The 25,816-nt window shown below is 37.2% G+C and overlaps 1 protein-coding gene across 1 annotated transcript in view; it reads right to left on the reverse strand.

Annotated features, from left to right (window-relative positions):
- The window catches only part of LOC131043951 (uncharacterized), a 153,411-nt gene that overhangs the window by 84,711 nt on the left and 42,884 nt on the right, over window positions 1–25,816 (reverse strand). Inside the window, exon 2 of the mRNA XM_057977210.2 lies at window positions 18,839–18,926. Coding sequence (XP_057833193.2) covers window positions 18,839–18,926 — 88 coding nt within the window. The remainder of the gene's footprint in view (window positions 1–18,838; window positions 18,927–25,816) is intronic.

Consider the following 25,816-nt stretch of genomic DNA (forward strand, 5'->3'; position numbering starts at 1 on the left):
GGATATGATTTCCATGGCTGGTATTGTTCATTAGCCATGAAGAAATCAACTTATGAGAACGCCCAATCGAGTTGTATGGAGATGGAAGGATTAATTCAGGACATTCAGATGAAGTTCCTTGCCTCGATTGAGCAATTATTGGGTGTTGATGTTAGTGATGCTAGTGGTTTACACTTAGCCGAATTAAGAGCAAGATGAAATTTATGTATTTTTGCCAATTGGACTCTTTGAAGAAGAGCCGGATAGATGACTTGATCTCTTTGTTGATTCATGTTCATAGTTCGCAGAAGCTCATGCCAGAATGGGAGAACACTTTGAATGCTTGCTCGGACTCGCTAGACATGATTGATTTGCAGCAGGATACCTTGCCTAGCATTTCCATGGAGTTAGATTCAATATTGGCTAAATTCCTGGAGTATGCTAGGAGAGAGAGAGAGATGCAGGGAGGAATCTTCTAGAAAATTCCCTATTTGATGACTAGGTATCTTTTCATTGGGCCATATGTTGGTGGCACCATTTTTTATGTAACCCTAATTAGGGCAATTCTAGGATTTTGTTGGCATGATCTCGGTCGTTGATCTTAGATCAATCTTGGCCATCCATTTTGTAAGAGACTCTATATATGCCTCCTTGTCTCTCATTTGTAAGGGAGAGTTTTTGTAGAATTGTTGGTATATGCTACAACTATTTGAATCCTAATCATTGTTCAATTGTTGGTGATTTTGCTCAGTGTTGTATTTGCATTCATGGTTCTCAATTCCTCCAAGTTAGAAAAGAATTTAGATTAGAATTTATTTTCATGTATGTTAGATTGAGTGGAAGATTTGTTGAATTTACTTGTGTGGAATCCTTAATCCATACCACTAGCCTCTTGCCGCTGGTAAGTGCGCCTTGTGTGGTAAACTGGAATTTGAGTAAGCATAACTTCAACTATTACTTGTCCCTTGACAAGCATCAACTTGGATGGTGTCAACATTTGATGGTGATAGCTTGAAAATCTTTAAGTATACCTTAGACGATTGCACTAAGCTTGTGTCAATACCTAATTGTGAGACCTTGCCTGATTTGATTCCACTAGATCCATTCATCATTTCCTACATTCCTAGGCTTAGAATAGACTTCCTAAACCCTATTCCTTTTGTCCCTTTTTTAGTAAGAAGTAAATCCAAAGCCATATTGATAAATCTTAAGTTGTCAGCACACCTATTCTGCATCATTCATGATAATCCAAACATTTGCATAAGCCCCCAAGTGAATACAGCAATTCACATCAACCATTGAGTTACCCACTCGTTAAGACCTGACATGTAGAAACCTTGGAATCATTTTAGTTGATCTCGTTCTTAGCATCTGAGGTGATTTTGTTCAAGAGAGGGTAAATTACCTTGGTACTTTATTCTAAAATGTTTTGTGCATAAAAAACACATCAACACGGTCAAGGAAGCAATATATCAAAAACTTGAAGGCATCAGCTTTGAGTTGGACAAAGGGAATCTCAGGCCACACACCTATGCATCGTACAACCAAGAGAGAAGCACAAGTTTGTACGAAAGAGCAAGTCTAGAAACACAATTCTCGTACGAGAGAATGCACCTTGATCAAAATTTTGACTTCTCTGGCCTTGTTCCTGACGTCTTAAAAAAGTAGAAAATTGATGCACGCCATGAAGTTCCGTGTGGGTTTGAAGGTTGTATATGGACCCTGCGAGGGGCGTTGCCCCTCGACCCCACAAGGGGCTCTGCCCCTTGACCCCGCTGGGGGCACTGCCCCCAGACCCCCGTTGGGGGCGTTGCCCCAAACCCCCATTTGATTTGGCAGGTACACTACAAGTTGGGGTTGTCCAATCGAAGTCATTGTTTGTCATTAGTCTTCCCGAATATTACTTGATGTTTGCTTGTCATCTGGAAGACGACTTTTTCTTTTGGGGGGGATGATGTTGTCGGCATAAATTGCCTATTGTTATGTTTGATAATATTTGTTATCCGACAAGGTATTAATTAATTGTATTGAGTGGGTTGTCAGTCTCGGGTGGTTATGTGTCGGTTGGTTGATGGTTGTGTACTTCTCGACAACCGTCGGGTCCTTTAAATATGTCATGTACTGTCAAGGAAGGGGGATCGTATTGTCGGATCTAGTGTAATCCTTGGCCGACCATCTTTGTCTCTTCTCTATAATAATTGAATGTGCGAATAAAGATATATTTTTTGTCGTGTCTGGTATGCATTGTCATGTACATTATTATTTCATGTACTTAATTTACCAGTTGTATCAGCAAACAGAAAGCATCAAAAATCCTCTAAGTCTGGCACATGGAAATCACTTCAATTCCTCAAAATGGCATCCTGATCTGGAAATAATCAAAACTGGCTAAGTCTAGAGGGGAAAATGTCAAATTCCATGACATGGTGAAAATTGTGCCCAAGGATGGAGTTAGGCGCTAAAACAAGGTCTCCATGGAAAATGCAAAAAATCACGAATTCCTTGTCCGAGTGAATTCAACACCCAGGCCTTGGACAAGGCGGCAAAATGATCAAAGCATGGAAAGATTGAAAAATGGAAAATTTCTTCCTGAGGTGGTAATAGCGCCCAAGGGGCCAAGTAGGGCACCAAAAGTGGTTGGCCATGGAAAATCCAAAACATTCAAAATTCCTTCTCAATGTCAATTTAGCGCCCTAGTAAAGTAGTAGGGCGCCAAAAGGGGTCTCCATGGAAAAGGTGAAAAGGTTGAATTCCTTGCCCAAGGCAAAATGACGCCCAAGGAGGAGTTAAGACGCCAAATCCAAGTCTTCAAGGAAAATCCAAAAATATGCAAATTCCATCACAAGGTGAAAATCAGCACCCAGGCCAAGGAGAAGGCGCCAAATTCATGTTGCCTTCGATAGTTCAAAAAAGATGGAATTCCTCCTTCATGGCAATTCAACGCCCAAGGAAGAGTTGAGGGTGCCAAAACTATTGGAATCAAGGATCACTGAGAGGGGGGGGTGAATCAGTGATAAATCAATTACAATGATTACTACAATGTAAGAACTCCAAATAGTATGAAACTATGCTTGGATGAGTTCCGATTAAGTGCAATAAGTTTGGTTGTAACACCTCTGCAACTATGCTCTGTTCTACTTCTCTATCAACTATGGGATCAAGACTGCGCACGTGAAACTGCGCCAAAACGGTTTCTCGATCTCAATTTGCTCATACCATACATCAAAAAGATCTTTCACACAGGTCTTATATATCCGCAACCACATAATAAATCATTCACCAAGTCGACCAAGCACAATATGCAACCATTACTGTAAATAATATCCCAACCGGGACCATGCCCTTGTGCGGATCAATCTTCCAACATTGCCCGATGGGCATACATAATCACTGCGTAGTTTCTAATGGTTGAAATAAAGAAAGACCTCGTGCTGCTATTTTGTTGGTTCTCTTATTCTCGGATTGTTGATGAAACAACTAGAATAAGGTAAGGAGGGTCTAAACTACCATAGAAGAATCTGAAAGGGGAGCCTGCCTGCCTAATTAATGTTGAGGGTTAGGTCGTCGAGCCAGCAGGCAATTCTAGCTTCGCTCGTACAGGCCCATAGAACCAGGAAGATCCGTATGCAATGTAACGTGTAACCAAGTGTCAGCTTAAATCGGATCACCAAAATGTGTGCGGGTCCATAAAATGATATCAAAATGACTTCTACAAGTCGGCCCTATCATCCCATGCACAAATCTCACCACCACAATCACCACAATGCCTTTGGTCCAAAAGATGCTCTGTTGTCCTAAAATACCGGAGATAGATTACCGGATCACTTAGTCCACCGGTTACCAAAAACTATGACTGTCGGATAGGATTTCCATGAAGAGTTGCCATCAATGACAATTGTAAACAATTAATCAAGCATCGATATCCACCTGATGAGTGTTAATTGCCAACAATCTCCCCCTTTGGCATTGATGGCAACACTCATGAAAAATAACTAAGTGTTGAAACCTATACACCGGATCAAAATTTCTAAGGCTCCCCCTTAGACCAAAACCTCAAAAACTTGTATCATTTTGTACATTTTTCACTCTACTCTCCCCCTTTGACAGCAATGCCAAAGTAGGGGTGCTGTCCAAAAATTTATGTACAAGGGTATCTACCAGACACTTTATACATACTTGAAGATGTCAACAAAAATGGTCTTCAAAAATCCTAAGTGAGTATCCCACCCACTCTTCAAGTTATCCAAAACTATGATGAAGGCACTGAAGACACAGGCATATATCTCTACATCCTTCAATTCAGACGGAATGGGTTGAACCATTGTCTTTAAACAATCAACTTTATTGCTCAACATGGTGTCCATCCGGGGAGCAATAAGGTTGCGGAGCTCACCTACTTGCCTCAGAATTCTCTCATTTTCTAAATTTAGGCTCGAGATTTGATCTGTAAGAGCCATCACCTGACCTTCTATACTGCTAGCAAGGGCAACATTAGACTCAAATGTTTGAGATATGCTGTCAAGTTTGCCCTGGCAAACACTTATTTGTTTATCAATATCTGAAGTGAATTTGGATAGTGAAAGGCATGACTTGTATATTTTTCCTCCTTCACTTAGTGCATCAAAAATAGTGAGCAATCCTTTATTTAATCTGACTCTATCATCCTCAATCATTTTGCGGAAGGTCTGCATTCTCACCTCCTTGAATCTATCCAATACCTTCTTGGTGGTTGCCTTCTCTAATGATTCAAAATTGGTATTAATGCTATTGATTAACTGCAAGAGCTTACCGGAGGGGCTGGAATTTGGATTTGGTTGCATTTCCGATACCACCTTCTGCAAAATTTCTATAAACATCTCAATTAATTTCTTATCCTCACTTTCTGATTTTACCAAGTCTTGACTAGCTTGAGCCTGGACTGCTACTGCTACCATTAACCTTTCTGGCAGGGACATTTGTCCAATATCAATAGGTTTATCAAAATTGATAGAAATTTGCAAGAGAATTCTTTTGCCTTTGTCCTTAGGAGTGTCAATTGTCATGACTACCGAGCGATTGTCAATTCTCTGCTCTCCCTTCTCTTGTACCTTATCCTGCTTGTTATACTTCTCTGCCTCTTCTCTTCCTGTAACCTGTTGCTGCACAGTAAGATCTTCTTCTTTATCCTTCTTCTCATCAACCTGTGCACCGGTGTTGCCACGATGCAGTGTCATCCTTAGGAGTCTCTTGGGCCTCTTCACCTTTCATCTCCACTATCTCCAGATGATCAACCGGAGAATTTTGACTGTCAGCAGTGTTGGTGTTGGAAATAAGCCACACCTGGACCAACAATGGACTGGTCCAAGAGGGGCCAGTAGCTCAGTGGTAGAGCACTCCAGCAGCGTATGGAAGGTCCTAGGTTCGAGTCCTAGCTGCTCCATGTCTCAACATGGTATCAAAGCCAGGTCCAGGCTAGGAGCCCCAAGCACGCGAGAGGTGTGGCTTAAGGGGGGGTGTTGGTGTTGGAAATAAGCCAGACCTGGACCAACGATGGACTAGTCCAAGAGGGGCCAGTAGCTCAGTGGTAGAGCACTCCAACAGCGTATGGAAGGTCCTAGGTTCGAATCCTAGCTGGTCCAAGTCTCAAAAAGCAGCATCAAGGGTTGAATGAATCTGATTTACTGGGTGAGAGGAGTCATCCTTTAAAGATTCATCATCGTTTATTGGCACCCTATTGACTTTTAGAAACTTTTTCCATATTTCTTCTGTTTCTTTTCTCACTTCTTCAACTTTACCAACCATAAGCCTGATAACTCTCTTCTTGCTCCTAAATTCCTTCTGGTTGGCCAACTCCATAAGTCTATCAACTTCTTCTTGAGATATGCAAGCACTGATGTTTATCAACTCACGCTCTTTCATTTCTTTGTCTAATCTGCTTGTTGTGAGTCTCCTAGCACCAAGAATATTATACAAATCTTTGGGAATACAACGTTCTAGCTCAATTAATGACTTGTTGAAGTTATGCAAATGCAATACAACAGCTTCCTCAACTTCCCTTTGCTCATTTTCACCAAAATCATCATAGTATACACTCATATTTTAAGATTGCCATCCTTAACAATTTCATCAATTAGTTCTTTTGCAGATAACGGAGGAATAAAGGTATATTTACCTTCTACCTTGTCGGATTCAAGTTCCTTATCAAATTTTGTTCTCACCCTTCTTCCTCTTTTAGGCCTGCCGATGAGAGAGTGTTCTGATTTTGTCTTCTTGCTTTGCACACCACCGAATTGACGCTAATACCGGAGACCGAACTTAGTCTGCTAGACTAGTAGACTTTGTAGCCAATAATCATCGATGCAAATCTAATATCATGTTCCCGGATATCATCAATTGTCATTGATCGACTATCAAACTGAGCACCGGTTAACTTAGTGACGGTAGGGTTTGTCACCTTCCTCAGATTAGGTTTGTCACCGGTTTGATTCAAGCATGTTACTGCATGAATTGCCTGCTTGGTTATTTTGCATGGTCTATCTAGCCAGATAAATTCGTCATGCACACGACTCAGGATGTACCTTACCCATTCATCCTCATCGAATGTCAGAAGGTGAACAAACTATGTAAAACCCTTCCTCTACAATTGCGCATATTCTGGCTTGGGATTCCCAACTTCATCCATTATCCGCTCAGTATATAGGGTTAGGATGTCTTTATTTTTGGTTTCCTCAATTGAACAGTGAATATATGCTCTTACATCATCAACATGCAGAACTCCATAAGGAATTGACGAAAAAGCACCATTAGGGTCATCTTCAACAGACTTAAATGGATGTCTTTTAAAATTTCGGCCTTGCTCTCTCAGAGACTTCTACTACCAATGGTGTATCAACAAAAGAAGGCGCCATTTTAACAAATCTAGGGTTCAAACGCTTCAATAAATACCTTTTTCTCTTCTGGATGCACAAGAATTCCTTGTCTGATCACCTCAAGCTATCTAATCGCCTCGAAATGATTCATATTTTGCTCTTTTAACTCTACAAACCCTAATTTTAAGTTGACATAAATGTGTTGTTAAGGTTCAACCGGATGCTTTGTTCAACATAAACCATTCAACCGGATTCCAAGATTGTCATGAAGAATTTTGGATAATAATCTCCAAACATCTGCAATCAACCTTGATCGATCACAAATCTCTCCAGGGGGTTCTACAAGATATTGCATGAAAATGTCACCCCCTAAGGCCAAATGCCAAATGCCTTGGTTACCGAATGAAGATCCTGCACCGGATTCGAGTACAGATCCACTATCTGTCTTGGATTCATCTTTTCTAACCCACATCTTCTCATGTTTGTCTTTGATCTCTTCTACTTTAGCTTTGCCTTTCTCATATGATTTCCCTTTGTTTACCGGATCATTATTCTTGCTTCTGCAGAATTTTGCAATGTGATCAGTTTTATTGCATACACGGCAAACAACATTTCTCTGCATAGATCTGAAATTCATCTGATTTGGTCTCATCCTGCATTGGTTAGAGATATGTCCAAACATTCCACAAGCATAACATCTTTTGTTCTGAAAATTGTTCATTACTGCTCTGCGCATATTTGACTTGTGACCAGAATTATTGCATATGAAACACTGACCGGTAAAGGTAGGACCATTGTTCATATTATTCATTCCGTTATTCATCCTACTTCTGCATTGATTTGCCATATGACCAAATTTATTGCAAGTAAAGAATCTACCATTGAATTTATAGGCATTAGGTTGTCTTACCGGAGGATTCTTGCTCTTCTTCTAATTAGGTTTTGTATTGCCTTGTCCAGATCTGGAGGATTCTCCTTTTTCAAATCCAAGTCCTCTCATGTCTTTTCCATGTCTCTGACTTTCGAGCATCTCATCAAGCCTTGTTGAGCTCGCATTGAATTTCTCTTTGTATTCATTTGCAGTAGCAACTTCATCTCTTAGGGCAACAATCTGTCTTTCAAGTTCTTGACCATTATTCCTTGATTGTATCAACTCCAGCTTCAATTGATCATTCTCATAGGTAAGCCTGAAGCATTCATCTGCTCTTTCCTTCAATGATTGTGTTAAGCATTCTTCATTCTTCCTCCGGTCTTCAATCTCCTTAGTCGGCTTCATCACAATGGATTGTATCTCATTCTTCAATACAGCATTCTCTCTTGCAAGTTTGTCACATTCATCAGCTTTGTCCTAATTTTCCATGCTTTTATCTTCTTTCTCCTTCAACTTGTCCATCAGCTCTTTCCTCTTATCTCTTGAAGTGCTCACTTGATCCTTGAAATCATTAATGAAGTCTTCAATTGCATTCAAGTTTCTCTTTAAGGAACTCATCTCATTTCTTGTTGCATCAAGATCCTCAAGTGCCACACAAAGTTGTCTCTACAAACCGGAATCCATTGATTCAACCTCCCAGATCTCCCTTGTTGATTTTATGATCAGACTGATACAGTAAGCAAAAAAACAATAAATGAAACACACATTACACAGCAGTACCCTGGGAAAACCTCCCTCTTGGAGGTGAAAAACCCAGCAACAAATCCTTAATTGTATTCACTCAGAAATCAGTATTAGATTTACAATTAGCTTCACACATGAAGCAGCAAACTGAACCGAACTTGCAACAGACTTATCTGAAGAGTATACTGTAGACTATATGCAAGATCTGAAGGTGATCTACTGGTTCGCTGCCCTTGAGACTGAGTTTGCTTGCTGTCTTGGTAAGTGAATTCACCAGTTGTAGATGAATTCGCTGACCTTGAAGAGCCCTAGGTGAATTCACTGTCACAGAAGACAAGTTTTCCAGCACTAGACAAGGTTTGCCAACCTTGTATGATGTCTGCCAATCCTAAACAGGAGTTCGCTGACCTTGGAGGATTATCCAAGTGAAATCGTTGACCTCAAGACTTGAATATCTGGAGTAGATCGCTGATCAATATGCAGAAGTATTTCGCTGATGTGGTTATTTGATAATTTTGCATAACAATGGAATGAATGTATATGTGAATGTGTAGATTGAGTCTTGTCATATATACAAGACTCAATCTCTCTTTCATGAGATGGTTGGGCCTATAAGGCCGACTTATAAATATTATCCTTTATATTATTTCCTTGCTTTTGGCACCACCTTTTAATTTACAAATAAGGTACAATTGGGGCCACACTTTACATATCATTGACTTAGGGCCCAATTTAAAATTACAATAGCTAATCGCTCACATATTACTTAAATTTTAATTGCCAAAGGCAACATTAAAATTTAGCATAGTAGAATCCGATACTAGCTAGATATTTCAACACTCCCTCTTAGCTAGAGAGGATTCTATGAATAATTGAGTCACATCATGACCATGCTCCATCATGCACTTCTATAGAGGATGGATCCAAAAACTTTCATTATGCACACCTGCGAGAAATGAATACACAAATATATATATAAATACACATCATGAACTTCTTTCATGATATCCATCATGCACATCCGCAGAGGATGGATCTGAGATACAACCATAGATATCCATCATACACATCCGCAAAGGATGGATTCAAAGCATACGGTCATGGATTCCTTCCATGATATCCATCATGCACATCCGTAGAGGATGGATCCACCTTGCACTCCACAGAGGGTGGTCCCACCTTGCACTCCGCAGAGGGTGGAAGATACACACAATGTATCATAGGAGCTGAAAACTCCCTCTTAGCCAAAATATATTCCAAAGAAACAAGGAACACATGTTAGTTCTATCATAAAACATAGAATCATGATCAAGAACATCCTTGTAATAACAATTATAAATTCAGAACTGATTTGAGTTCAAATGTTTAGCCATACTCTCTCAAATCCAACACTAGAGATGTAAATCAGATTTTTACTTACGAAATGGACCCATAGCATAGTTTTAAAAAATTTTAAAAAAAATAATCTATCAACTATATCCTTAATTGAAGGTGAGAGTTGAAAGCTTGTATAGGCTTTCATATCTAATCCCGATGGCACGAGCTGATTTGAGGTTGGACTCCTTAGGCCATGCAAGAACTCTTCCTTCAGAAAATACAACCTGATAACCTTTATCTTCCAGAGCAGATATAGAGATTAGATTCCTTTTTATTCCGGGTACAAACAAATCATTACTGAGGTGAAGGGAAATCTCAGAATCTGATTTTAACGAATTAGAGCCAAAACCTTTTACTGTATAATGAGCATTGTCACCAATAGTCACATGAAGGTTGGACTCCTTCTCCACCAAATCTAAGAGATGTTCCTGATAGCCTGTGTTGTGTCTAGATGCACCATTGTCAATCAGCCACGTGTTACTATCTGACTGAACATTGCTTGACAAGCCTAAGACAAAGAGGAAATCTTCATTATTCTATTGTTCTGAGACTTCATTTAGGTTAGCTTCTCCTTGCTCGAGCTGAGATTGACAGTCCTTTGCAAAGTGACCAAACTTGTTACATCGGAAACATCGGATGTGAGACTAGTCCCTTGGCTTCTTCCTTGAATCAGGAGCAGAGGGTCTGAAATCTGTGTTCCTCTTGAAGTTATTCTTCTTCCAATGGCCACCATCCTCCTTAGCTATGAGGACATGATGAACATTGTCATGAGGGCTTTTGATTTTTCCCTTAGCAACCAAGCGTGATTCTTCTTGAATGCAATCTCCCCTCAATCGATCAAATTGAGGAAGTTCAGCTTTTGCACTGATTCCTTGAACAAAAGGTTCCCATGATGGAGGAAGACCAATTAGAGCCATCATAGTTAGGTCACTATCTTCAACAGTCTTCCCAACAGTAGAGAGTTGATCCTTTAGCTCAGAGATCCTCATGAAGTAAGAAGCTACAGGTTCTTCCTTCTCTAATTTGATGTGATTAAGTTGCTGCCTTAATGATAGTATATGACTGGTGTTGTTGATCTTGTACATCTTTTCCAAAGTGCTAAACATTTCTTTTGCAGTCTTCATTTTGGAGATGCTTGTCACAATATGATCTTTGACGGACTCTATTATTATCCTTCGCGCTTGGTAGTCCATCTTCTTCCAAGCTTCCTTTTCTTCTTCACCACTAGGTTCAGCAGCATCCTTACTGACATATTCAGCAAGGTCATTCAAGGCCATCATTATTCTGACCTTCCAACAAGTGTAGTTGATAGATACTTCCAACCTATCTTCAGTCCTAAGATAAGAAGCCATAAAAACTGAACTTTGACCAATACGTTAGACTGAAAAATTGATAAATCTGATCGCAACTATTTACGAACCAAGCTCTGATACCATGTTGATTTTATGATCAGACTGATATAGTAAGCAAAAAAACAATAAATGAAACACACATTACACAACAGTACCCTGGGAAAACCTCCCTCTTGGAGGTGAAAAACCCAGCAACAAATCCTTAATTGTATTCACCCAGAAATCAGTATTAGATTTACAATTAGCTTCACACATGAAGCAGCAAACTGAACCGAACTTACAACAGACTTATCTGAAGAGTATATTGTAGACTATATGCAAGATCTGAAGGTGATCTACGGGTTTGCTACCCTTGAGACTGAGTTTGCTCGCTGTCTTGGTAAGTGAATTCACCAGCTATAGATGAATTCACTGACCTTGAAGAGCCCTAGGTGAATTCGCTGTCACAGAAGACAAGTTTTCCAGCACTAAACAAGGTTCGTCAACCTTGTATGATGTTCGCCAATCCTAAACAGGAGTTCGCTGACCTTGGAGGATTATCCAAGTGAAATTGTTGACCTCAAGACTTGAATATCTGGAGTAGATCGTTGATCAATATGCAGAAGTATTTCGCTGATGATGAATGGATAATTCGCTGATGTCATTATTTGATAATTTCGCATAACAATGGAATGAATGTATATGTGAATGTTTAGATTGAGTCTTATTATATACAAGACTCAATCTCTCTTTCATGGGATGGCTGGGCCTATAAGGCCGACTTATAAATATTATCCTTTACTTTATTTCCTTGCTTTTGGCGCCACCTTTTAATTTACAAATAAGGTACAATTGGGGCCACACTTTACATATCATTGACTTAGGGCCCAATTTAAAATTACAATAGCTAATCGCTCACATATTACTTAAATTTTAATAGCCAAAGGCAACATTAAAATTTAGCATAGTAGAATCCGATACTAGCTAGATATTTCAACATCCCTCAAGCGATTAGGCTTCCTCAGAGGAACTATACTCTGTATTAGTGTAAATAATTATTCATCTTGGATATTATTACACCTTACTTAAGTTTACTTAGGATAATGCATTTCATAGTAGTTTGGGTATGAGACACTTGGGTGTTTGTGCCACATTGGGATAGTGTGTGTAGGAGAATTTCCACCTTTTATGGTGTGATCTTGTTACTACTCTATCATATCCACTTATTGTGGAGTGATAATTCCACCTTCGGTGGGTGATCCACCTCATGTGGAATATTTTATTGTTTCTCCTACCTACCACACCTATTTCCTACCTACCCTTGTTTCTTATTGAGCCACATGTCATGTTTGTGTGCTCACATATCCATATTGCCTTGCCTATATATGCAGGCTCATATTCATTGTATGTAAGAACTATGGATCTTTTGATCATCTATCTATTGATGAGAATACAATTTATTCTTGTCCTATATTTTGTCTCTCTATTTTGTACTTTTCATTGAGCTCTTGATCTTGGCAAAATCTCACACTCTGATACCAATTGCTGGAATCAAGGATCACTGAGAGGGAGGGGTGAATCAGTGCTAAATCAATTACAATGATTACTAAAATGTATGAGCTCCAACTAGCATCAAACTATGCTTGGATGAGTTCTGGTTAAGTGCAATAAGTCCAGTTGTAACACCTCTGCAACTCTGCTTTGTTTTGCTTCTCTATCAGCTACCGGATCAAGAATGCACACGTGAAACCGCACCAAAGCGGTTTCTCGATCTCAATTTGCTCATACCATATATCAAAAAGATCTTTCACACTGGTCTTATATATCCGCAACCACAAAATAAATCATTCACCAAGTCAGCCAAGCACAATATGCAATGTAACGTGTAACTGGGTGTCGGCTTAGATCGGATCACCAAAACGTGTGCGGATCCATAAAATGATATCAAAATGACTTCTACAAGTCAGCCTTATCATCCCATGCACGAATCTCACCACCGCAATCACCGCAATGCCTTCGGTCCAAAAGATGCTCTGCTGTCCTAAAATACCGGAGATATATTACCGGATCACTTAATCCACCAGTTACCAAAAACCATGACTGTCGGATAGGATTTCCATGAAGAGTTGCCATCAATGGCAACCCTAAACCATTAATCAAGCATCAATATCCACTGGATGAGTGTCAATTGATGTGTCAATTGCCAACAAAAACAAGGGTGCCAAGGAAAGATGAAAAAAGTGAAAATTCCTTGCCTTGAGTGAAATAGTGCCTATGCACAGAGAGGGGCGCCAAATTGAGATAGTCAAGGAAATTTCACATGCCTTGAAAATTCCACCATGTAATGAAATTGAAAGTTCAAAAGGATGAAATCATGGAAAATTTGAAGAAGATAGAAATTCCTCCAAGATTGTGATTCCATGCCCAAGTCAAGAAGATGAAAATTGTCTAAGGCAAGGAAAATTGAGGATCAAGGATGGATTGAAAAGCAAAAAACCCCCTCGGGAAAAGTTTTAAAAAATCCATATTTAGGCATTCAAATCTCATCCAAATTTCAAAATTTTTACGGATTTGGATTTATAGGAGAATGTTCTATCTCCTAAACCCAAAACCCTAATTTGTGGAAAATCCCTAAAAAATAGGAAATGTGCCAAATTGGTGAAAAAGCCTCCTCGGGACAAGATGAACTCAAAAAGCACAAAAAATTCCTTCCTCAAGGAACAAATTTCCAAAATTTCTTCTCCAATTTCGAAATGTGCCTAAGGTTTGGAAGCAGAACGTGAAAATCAAGGTTCAAAAAGGAAACTTCAAGAATTCAAAAAATTCCTTCCTCAAGGAAGAAATGCGCCCAAGGTGAAGAATTGCCATATCCGATGATGAAGTTCCACGCCACAGCAAAGAAGCGAAAGAACGATCCAAACGTAAGGCCCCTTGGATTACCAGCATATCACATTAGGCCAACTGAGTCACGTCCGTTGCATATAGGAACCTTGGAGTCGATTGTTTGAACTTATTGCAATCTTAGCACACAATCATACTTTGATCAAGAGAGAATGAAGTGACCGTTAGGCAACTTTATTCTATGTTAAGCGTTGTCGTAAAAAACATGTCAACAAGACCGTTAATAAATAATGTTTATATATACTAGTAAGGAATCCCTCTTGTGGGGGAAGGCCTAAGGAGTAAGAGATGAGTGGCAAGCAGGCTCATAAGGAGGACATCCTAGAAGGACCATTGCGGCCTAAGACAAACAAGGCACTTACAGAGTCAAGTAACCCCTTACAACCTCCCCCCGATCCTACAAGAGGGTGCGTCTTCAAGAAGATGAGACATGAATGGGGAAAGCGGGTACAAGCCACCAAGCAAGCAAGAGGGTTGTGATGGACATTCCCTTGGGCTTGGTGTAGAAATGGCTTCGAGCGGACCCATCATGTCTCTTCCTCCAAACTCTAATGTGCTTAGTAGTATTATTAGTAATCTATGATTATGATTGATATGCCTAACCCTAACGATTACGTGTATATGTATGTATGTTGTATGTATGCATGCATGTATGTATGAATGCATTCATGTATATATGCATGTATATATGGATGCATGTATGTATGCATGTACGCATGCATGTATGTATGCATGCATGGATGTATGCATGTATGTATGTATGTATGCATATTTTCCTTTGTTGTGATTGTATGATTCTAATTCCAAATCGCATTATTGAAGTAATATTTATTCGGCAAGATGTAACCCTAACCCTAAATTGTTGCGATTGTGTTTTTAGCACAAATTCTAGGGCAAATTAGGAAGGAGACATTACATCATTAATCAAGAAAATGAGGGAGCCAAGTGATTTAGAAACCAAAAGTGAAAGTGAAGGAATACAAAATGAACAGATTTGTTGTTCTACATTATAAGTACTTTGAGATCAAACAAATCCCATAAGTTAGATGGAAATTAGAGTTGCATGAGGGTTCATATCCAAATATTTAAATTGTGGCCTGAATTAAAACTTGAAGTTGTCTAGACCAAGACCTAAAGGAAGATTCCAAAATCTAAGAATGTTTTATTATATACAAAAAAAAGAATGACTTAAGACAATTAAAATAATATCAAATATATTCAATTTGTTGTCCTCATTTTTGGATTTTCAAAAATGTGACAACCCCTACAAATTTTTGCTCAAAATGTGTTGTTTTTGTCTCCAAGGCACGTTTTACGAGGTGCAAAACTCACCTTTGTTAGTGTCAAATCATTGGGAGGTGTCTTTGCCATCATTGTCCAAGTTTTGGTGAGTTTTGGTCTTCATTTTCCTAAATTTTGTTCAATTTCGGGTTTCAGAGCAGTCACTGCAAGTTGAAGATTTTACTCTTAAGGCACGCTTCTCGAGGCAAAAATTTTGCTTTGGTCCATCCTCGACTCACATTTCAAATTTCATCACGTTTCGAGTTCGTTTTCTATGTCTTTCCTTCAATTTCGGGTTTTTTCTTCTTGACTGCAGGTGAGAAATTTTCTTTCTATTGCAGGTTAGGAGTTTTCTTTTGTTTTAGTGTTGTAGGGGTTTTTTCTAGCAATTACAAGTGAACTTTATAAAAGACTTGTAACTTGTAACTTGTTTTTTATTTCCCCTTTTCCCTTTTTGTCTTTTAAGTTGTTTGTAGGAACTTTTTGGACAAATTGCAAGTTAAATTAAAAATACAAGTTTAATGAGAACTTGTAAATTCTCATTAAAGTTCTTACTTTGTGCTTTTAAGTTGTAATAGGGATTTTATTTCCCTATTACAAGTCTTTTAAGTTTTTAAAGTGTTTTTATGTCTTGTGTCTTACTTGAAATGGGAATTTTTTTTTCCCTATTACAAGTTTTTATGTTTTTATTCCTTTTAAACTTGTAATGGGGATTTTATTTCCCTATTACAAGTCTTTATGTTCCTTTATGTTTTTAAAAGTTGTAATAGGGATTTTATTTCCCTATTACAAGCTGTTTTGTTATTTCTTTTTGCTCTTCTTCCTTTCAAACCCGAATTTGCTCAAGTGAAGGAAAAATTAATGCAATTTAAAACTTGTAAAGGGGTTTTAAAAACCCAATTGCATCTTTGGAGGGCACATTTGTTTGTAGTTGAAGATGAAAAACCTAATCTACCTTCTTGATCAAACAAATCTGATTTTTGTGGCATTATCCCTTCAATCCATCCCACATTCTTGCTATGTTGCTAGAGATCGATGGTTGGTGCCACATTTTTGGGATTCAACGGTTTTGGCAAACACGTCATGCATAAATGTGAGGATTTTTGGCTCCATTTTTTGCTATGTAAGCTCCAAGTTTTGGGTGCCCATATTCCGCTATTGTTGCCACATTTGCAACACGTTTTGCATCCTTCATTCATTGAAGAGTGTTTGACATCAAACGTATCTCTCCTTCCAAGCCGTTTTTTGTGGAGTGGGATGAATGGAAATCCGTTTTTAGCTGCCAAGGGATATCAACGTGGTGATTTCTCAGTCTATTTATAAAGCATTTTGGTTCTTCCCAAGCTCATTTGTTTTGGTCTAGGGCATTCTTCAAGCAAGGTTCATTGAATGCAAGTTGTAAATGTGCAAGATTTTCCCCTCTTTCATTTTTCCTATTTACTTGTATTCGGGTTTTCAAAACCCAAGTACAAGTAACTATGGTAATGTTGACCTTCCGCCTTTGGTAAAAACAGTTAATCTTCTTTTTACAAAATTTACAAATGTTGAAGAATTGCCATGAGACTCATTCATTTGATTTCGAGATTTACAAATTTGATTACAAATTGAGGTTTTTTCCCTCTTCCAAAGTTGTCAAGCTGAAAATGTGTCATTCTTTGTCACATAAAGTTTGCCATTACCTATCAAAATCATCCTTTCCATCTTTTCTCTCGTGTCAAAATCCCTTTCTTGTCATTTCATCCATTCATTTCACATTCACTCATTTTTCCCATTTAAAGTCTACTTACAGTCGGAATTTTAAAACCTAATTGCAATTGTGTCTTCACTTGCAGTCAGGCTTCTAGAACTCAAAATTGGTCCAAAATGCACTCAAAAACACTTGAAATGAGTCTTAAAGGTCCAATTACAAGTGCAAACTTGTAGTTACCCATTACACATATGAAGCTGCATGTTTCTCCTCCATAATAGCAAGTTAATGCTCTTGTTTTTCCACACATGTAATGAGGTCTCCAAAACCCGAAATTAAGCTTTGGCCCCACCTTTGTAGTCCCTTTGTCTCATACATGTCAGTCCTGTTTGCACACACGACCTACCAAATCAATTAATTAAGGCATGGGCCTTATTTTGCAAGCAGATTCCAAGATTGGAGGATGATACAAAGAAAAAAAAAACATGACGGAACCACACAAAGAGATGGATAAGTGATATGAATGATTGAGAGCATAGAATGCTTTCAAGACAAAGATAGGCTTCTTACTTCAGCCTTGCAAAGAACTTCTCTCCTGAAAAAACAGTACTACCCTAAGCAAGAAGATAAGATTGAAGTTCATTGGCAAAAGACACAAAGATCATTAAGAATACAAATTCTCGTTCAAGTTTGAGATGTCTTCACCAATCCTGAATACTTCAAGTTCTAGTATCCTAAAGCAACATGAAAATTTTCAAAACAGAGGATGATGTAGTTCGAGATAGTTGGGATCCTCCCACCTTTTTCTCAAGGCTCCTCTCCTATAAATACTTGAGGGGATCTATAATAATTTTTTGATCTTTTGGCAATGCAACAATTTTTTGTCAATTTGAATGTGCACTCTAAGACTTTGAGCTTAGATGTAAATCAGATTGCTTTCAATAAAAGAGGCAAGTTGTGTTGAGACTTTGTACCAATTCAAATTGTTATGTGATGACATTTTCTAGAGTTGATTGTCATTTTTGTTCTATTGTTCAAGAGGGATTTAAATTCAATCTAGCAGACTTTGAGCTACTACTTGTATTTAGAGTTATATGTTTGGTTTTCAGATTTGGTCTTGCAAACTTTGGGTTGCTTATCATATTTGAAGCTAGTGTGGAAAGCTCGGGTGGGAAGATAGCTTGTAGACTTTGTGCTGCTTCTATTTTTAAGACTTGTGCATATAAGGTGTAGTGCATCATGTGGTTAGACTTTGAGCTGCTACATACTGTGCTTGGCTACCAAAAAATCATCTAAAAAGGTTGATAGGAGAATAGATAGTTGAAGACTTTGAGCTTTCTTTCTGTTTTCCCGTCTCGGGGAAGTGACAGAGGTCTTTGTGCTTTCATGGAAACTTTGCTTCCCTTTATGTTCCAAAAATCCTACAAAAAAGTCTCATTTCTGTATTTGTTGTTTATTTATTTCTAAATTGCTATTACTTTTATGTGAAGACAAAAGAGTATAGTTTTTCTTGAAAGAAGAAGAAAGACTGTTGTCCCACCCATATTACATTAGTTTAGTTTGTAGAAAGGGGGAGCCTTGCCTAAATTAGGAGAGTATCATACTCACACATTGTGGCTGAAACCACAATTTTGCACATTCTCCAGGTGTACAAAATTTTCAACCAACACAATTCTTTTAACAAGGTTTGATATGAATAAAAATTAGGATTTTAAATTCCATAACATGTTTTCTTCAGTTTGTTCTAGAGACAAATAGACACTAGCAGCATTTAATTTAGATAATCATCACCAATTCAGAGGGGCACACATCAAATTACCAATTTCCTTCCAACAATTGCGAACTTCTGTATGTTTCTTGCAATTTAAAATCATTTGTAACCCTTCAGCTTCGGCAAGGCCATGTTCCTGTAAATCAATTTTTCTGAGTATTAGACATGTTCAAGAAAAAGGATGAAAGAGATGCTACACATAAGACTACAAGATAGAAATATCATAACAAAAACATTCACTACATAGTTCTACAAAAATCGGTGAACTTTTTTTCTTGCTACTATTCTGATTCTCAAACTTTCGTTCTTAAACAGTACCGATTGATCATCTTGTAAAGGAGGTTATCCAAACCAGTTGGTTTCTAAATGAATAAAATTTGGCCGAATCTCTTATGAATGAAGCATGGGAAAATATACTTGGCAGACAGCCAAGATTAAGAGGGTCAGTCCCAGAGCAACTCAAGAAATTTTAAAATTTATAACCTTCTAATCTTTTTGCTCAAAGTAATAACGAGTGGAGCCCATTCACAAATGTGAGACTGCAGATTGATGCGCCAACTCACCCTTTTGGACATTCAATACACCAATCCATTTTTAAGGCAGTGGGTCCTCAACCTTACCTTCTTAGATATGGGTTCCACCAAACACCACTTTGGTCAACGTATGTAGGCTATTTGGTAGGTGTATAAAAAGAAATTATCCAATACACATTAAGGGAACAAGTCATAAATGGATGTCATCACAAATTAAAAAAATTAAAAAATCATTTCTTGTGCACAGCGCTAAGACTGTTTTGGCCAAGGCAGCAACCATAATGCTCTTTGCTGATCTGAGTTGGCATCCATAATATCAACAAATCTCTCTTATTTCTATGCTTTGTAAGAAATTTTTCAACAGTATTGAATGATCAATGATGGATTATGGAGTGTGATCCAAAATATTGATTAAAAAATGTTTACCCAATTTTTACCAGAAGCTCTTACATTCGCTCATACAAGTTGTGGAAAATATCATGCCTTAAAAGGCATTGAAGTTATATTACTTTTCCAATTTCCTGGCAAATATATAATGAAACTAAAAGTTCAGTTCCAGATAACTTCCAGCAACATCCAGATTTAAGTTTTTTATTTGATATTCTATTTATCTGTAGCTCTCAATTTCCAAAATTCTATGGAAATTTCAGAAAAATGCTAGTTCAGAGTGTGAGTTTAGAATCTGCAGAAAATTTCTAGAAATTTCAACATTGAAATGTTTTATATTTTCTGATCTACCTTTTTCTGCTTCCAACCAAAGGATTTTACATAAGGCTTCAACATTACAAAAGTTGAAACCTGATAGAGCTGTGTTCATAGAAAACTAGTGGCTGACATAGCCCACTCACCATGTTAAATAAAATTTGCTAATCTCAAAGTCAGCATGACGCATCATCATTATGTCTCATCATCATAGTCATGTTTCTTGCATCCTTCTTTTATTATATTTCTTCCATCATTTGCAATCCATCTAACATTTTCTTTATCTTCCCTTGTTTCAAGATATCCCCCATGTAACTTACGCACAGATAATCTCTCGAGGGGGCATAAATCATCTTAGTTTCCATTTCATACCCAACTAGGGCATTATATCATCTTCTTCTTCACCATCTTCTTCTTCTATTTTTCTTCTTTTCTTTGAAACAATGTTACTTTGAGCATTTTTTTAAAGAGAGGCAAAATGTAGACACTAAAATATTCCTCTTTGTATTGACATTAATTTATCATGATTAACTAATAATTGTCCTCAGTATCATCATTAATCATTCATCAAATAAATATATCACAATTTGTCATTTACCATTTAATAATTATCACATCATTTAATAAATTTCATTATCCATTTAATCAAATAATATTTGATTATATATTTAAATGTAAACAAATTTCCTTTTCTAACTTATCAGTTAACTCCAATTATCTCTTCAGTCAAATCTTACACATTTATCCATCAATTCAATAAATAATCTAATATTATCCTCTCCATGACTTGAAATGGCAGATTTCTGATGTGTGGTAGAGTTGACTCTACTGATTTTCCAGTTAACTCTTGTGATCGGTCTTATCATCATCTCCTAAGTCTACAAATACAATCTCTTCTTCAGCATCCTGATAATTCAATCAGTCTTATGCAAGTATATTCTGTTGAAATCCAAAATCAAGCAATCATCATATCTAGTGTTATGCTGCAGAAATCTAGCATCCACATTCCAAACAATGTGAAGCAACACATGTCCTGTTTGAGGTTGGAAATGAATTTCATAGACTAGGTTTGTCTTAATTTCATTTCATGCTTTCAAGTTGTTTATGATTTCCAATGCTTACAATTCATTTCAAGATGAATGAACACTTGGAGGACAATTTGCTTTATTGCTTTAAGGCTTTAAGCTGCACCCAAAATGCACCATTGAAGCAATTTCTGATATTTTAATATATAACACAACAAAGAAGCAAAGGAAAGTATTGAATGACGGTCTTGTCGGTCATATGTTAGTTAATGCTTGAGAGAACCTGAATCAGAGGCTTGATTTAGATTGTTGTGATGCAGAAGATATGGTAAGCATTACCCTGGAAAATCATGAATTGGAGCTTACATTTATTTGGTCATCATGTTACAGAGAAGAAATGAGTTTCCAATAGTTTTTAACCAATTAGGTTTAGGTGATTGTTCATTCTTAGTTGTTTGCAGCATGCAATTGTTCTGTGGTCTCATATTCTATGGATTACAATTATTAATCATTGCAAATCTCAGGCTGGGTATAAATCTGTAACCTCACAATTATTTTAACAATTCTTATGAGTGAAGGTCAATTATTGGTTCATGCATTCCATGCCTCAACCTTAGTTATATAAATATAAATTCTTTGCAAATTATTCACTTGCTCATGTTCTAAGTTGAGCTTGTGGGGATTTGATGATGTCCAATTTTGATAACCAAATTCACTATTACCATCATGTTTAGAAGTCTGAAGAATCTTGTAGAAATTTTTGTTAGTAACTTTCAGAAATATTTCTGGCTAATAGTTTTCTATCTTTGCCTTGTTTGTTACGATGAAAAATAACAAAAATTCAGAATTTGCTTGAAAATGGTAACAAATAGGATGTCCCATTACAATTTACCTTCGAATCAAAAGAAAAGTATCTCCATGACACAGAGAAACAAAACCTTTTCTAGAAACCAAACATATTACCAAAGAGTTCGGTATTGTTTATTCCACCCTATCCAATTGGTGTTAGGATTAAGGTGTCATCTACCTTGTAAATCCTATGGCATGGTTCCAACATTCTTGGAAATTGTCCTAAGCCACTTGCGGTGTATTGCAAAAATATTTTTGTAATATTTATTCACGCTATTTTTTATAGCACATTCATAAGGAGTGATGGGTTCCACTAGCAATGGTAAAGGTGGGTTGTGAGCTCAATTATTTAGTATTGTTTTTCGCCACATGTGGACATCTAGAATGAGATAATTAATGACTTAGGAAGTGGACAAATGAGTGACCTTTGGGCTTTTCCAAGTGGGTGCTTGGAAGAGGCAACAAGTCTCTCTTAATATTCCATTATTTATAACATTTAATGTAATGTTTATCTTGCAAGATTGGATGCCCAAGTTGGAGGGAAAGTATTGGAGCCAAACCGGTGTCCTTTCAATTGACGTGGAAGTAATTCAAGGGTTGTGGTTGTTTGGAATGAAGAGCCTTCTTTGGACACCTTCTTTAGTGGTTTTGGAGCTCTTGCCATTCTATAAATTCAGCTCTTTGGATGTAAAATTTAATGAGGAATGATCAAATGCAAAGTTACTTTGCAGGAACAAGAACAGGTGGGCGGCATGAGGAGGTTGTTCACAAGTGCACAGGTGCTGCCATGTTGGAGGCAAAGAGAAGAATGGAAGTGAATGTATTACAGTCACGTTTATTGTTGATAATCTAACTTGCCGGTTCTATTTCAAAGAACCGGTACGCCGGTACAGCAAAATTTTGAAAAAGGGTTTGGGTTCGTTTTGGGTTCGTTAGTAAAAAAACAATGTTAAAATTATATATATATATACAATAATAATAATATTATATAATACTATATATTAATATACATTAATAATATTATATATTATAATATAATATATAATATATAATAATATTAATTTATTATATAATATATATTATATTATATTATATTATATAGTAAATTAATAATTTATATATATTAATATACAATATTATTATTATATGATATAATTTAATTTAATTTAATTACCATGAACATGGTGCATTCATATATTTTAATAATAATAGCCAACTTAAACAATTGATTCCTTATATTATATAATGATAGCCAACCTGTATAAAGGGAAGCCATTGTTATATATTTTATCATTAGTATATAATATAACGATGGCTTTCATTTATACAGGTTGGTTGCATGATGGCTTCCATAGGGTGAAAATTAACTTAAACGAATAAAAATTTCCCAATAGATGACAGCTATTTTTTTTACGGTTAACACTGCAAATATACAGACCTGTTGGCGAACCGAACCATTACCACGGACCCGAATCTGGCTGCCTAACCAGCGAACCTGGTAACTTAGTTGATAATGCATAATTGAACTCTCTTCTTGGTGGAGTTTTTTCCCACAAGGACTTCTCCACGTAAATCCTATGTTATGTGAAGTTCTTATGTTACTGATTTGTGTTCCATTGCTGCTATCTTAGGGTGATGATATTCTTTATTTATTGTTGTTATAAGTTCACATAAGATAGGATTACTAAGCATGATATGTCGGCTGTTTTTGACATCATTAAGAAGAAAGATCTAAGCATGGTTTTCCACATTAAGGCAACTTATTTTTCAGATTTGCGCATATGTTCAGATGCGCTTATTTAGTTGTACAAGCCTTGTATCTCATCCTTTGCTTGGTTTATCGGATAGAGATTGGTCTTCACAATCTTTGGTATTGAACCTATTTATTTGCCAACATTTGGTATCGGAGCTAAAGGTTAACTGGTTTTGGGTATTCCTCTAGTTTGGTTTCTTAGCTTGGCAAGCTTGTGGGAATCTGTTAAAAGGAATTAAAAGTTGTTGAAGGGTTTATGGGGCTGCAATGGATGTTCTGTGAGTTAACTTTGTTTTGCAGATTTATGAGATCGGAAACCATGGGTATTGTCAATGTGGTTTATGTTGGGCATTGGAAGCTCATGAGTGTGAATCTTCATGGAGTTGATTATGGTTTCAAAATTTGGAGCTCTTGTTTGATAATGTGTGTATCCTCTTATTTCGTGGTTTTGTTTGTTATGCCCCTCGGTCGCAACAATATTAGAACCCTAATCACAGCAGTCCTAAAACCTAGATGCAAGAGTTCTAAATCTAGTTGCAGATTTATAAGCATGAGTGGATAAATAATGCAAGGGGCCGACGAAGATAAAGGTAGTTAAGATTTGGAATGATCAATTATGCGGAGGGCCGACTCAAATGAAGATGAATGGAATTAGACTGATGGCCAACCTCACTCATAACCCTTGACAAATTAATAAATAAATTTGCATTTTATTCTAATAGGCCAACAATCTTCTAAAGGTCACCTCCTTTGGGCGAAGGGGTGTTTGGAAGCTATATAAACAAGCTTTTTAAGGCAATATCGTTCCACTATTTAGCAGACTTATAAGCAGATCTGAAATTATTGAAAACAGATTTTATGAGAAGACTTATAAGCAAATCTGAAATTATTGAAAATAGATTTTATGAGAAGACTTTAAGAAAGTGTATGCGAGGCCAAAAAGACAATTATTATTTTATAAAGGCGTCGAGCGTTATTTTTCTATTGGCTGACATGTTGTAACCCTAATTTTGTAACCAACATAAGTCTTGATAAAAGGCTAAGGGTTAGGGTTTCCTGTAGAGAATTTTGTAGCAATTTTGCACCAGTATTGAGTTGCAAGGTGATTGCTGGTTGTAATTGGTTTTGATTTACTGGATAATAATATTGGACTCTCTGTTTGGTGGATGTAGCCCGAGATTGGGTGAACCACATTAAATATTGTCTCGTCGTTGTTGTTATTTCTGTGTTTTTCATTCCTGTGTTTAATATTATCTGCATATAATTGATATTTTCTATATGCAATTCCTAACAGATCTTAAGAAGATATGAGCAAATCTTGGGAAGGAGATGAGTAGTCTTCAATATAGAAATCAGACCAGAAATCCTTAATATTGCAGGCAGTGGCATTGTTACCCTTTCGTGGGCAAAAAATAGGGCACTTAATCAAACGGGACATTACAAATGGTATTAGAGCACCACTTCTGCCAACCCAAGGGGCATCAAAATAGAAGTTTTGTTACATCTGAAAGCCATCTGATATACTTTATCATTATGTTCCAAATGGGAATCATGCTAGTGCTAGAAGTGAACAATGAAACACTGTTTATAAGACAGACTTATGTAGAAAATAAGAGCAGTTTTAGAGCAGACCTTTAAGGGAGAATTGAAATAAATTTATGAGACATATTGGAGCAGATTTGTGAAGTAATTAATGTGATATCCTCCACCTCGAGCAGATTTATGTGCAGATCATTATGAAGAATATTAACAGTGTTCCATGGTCGTTGGGGACGGGGAGACGAGGGGATGCGGGGACGGGCTTCGGGGATGGGGGGACAAAGGGAAAAAGTTTCGGGGACAGGGGGACTTGGGCCTAGGAGGGGGAAACATGTTTCCGTGGAACACTGAGAATATATGCAGATACACGTAACAAATATCTGCAGATCTTTATGAAGAAAATGTAGAATGTATGTGTTGATGTTGTTTTTATGCACCTCAAACACAGAATAAAATACCAAGGTATTCTATCCTCTCATGAACAAAATCTCCTCAAATGCTAAACTTCATGATCAAATGAGGTGACTCCAAGGTTCCTATAGTCAGGTCTTGACTTTATATGTGGATAGACTCAGTGTATTGATGTGATTGTTGGTAATCCAAGGGGACTTATGTTACGACCTAT

This window comes from Cryptomeria japonica, chromosome 1, assembly GCF_030272615.1.
Source record: "Cryptomeria japonica chromosome 1, Sugi_1.0, whole genome shotgun sequence".
In the NCBI taxonomy this organism is placed as follows: Eukaryota; Viridiplantae; Streptophyta; class Pinopsida; order Cupressales; family Cupressaceae; genus Cryptomeria; species Cryptomeria japonica.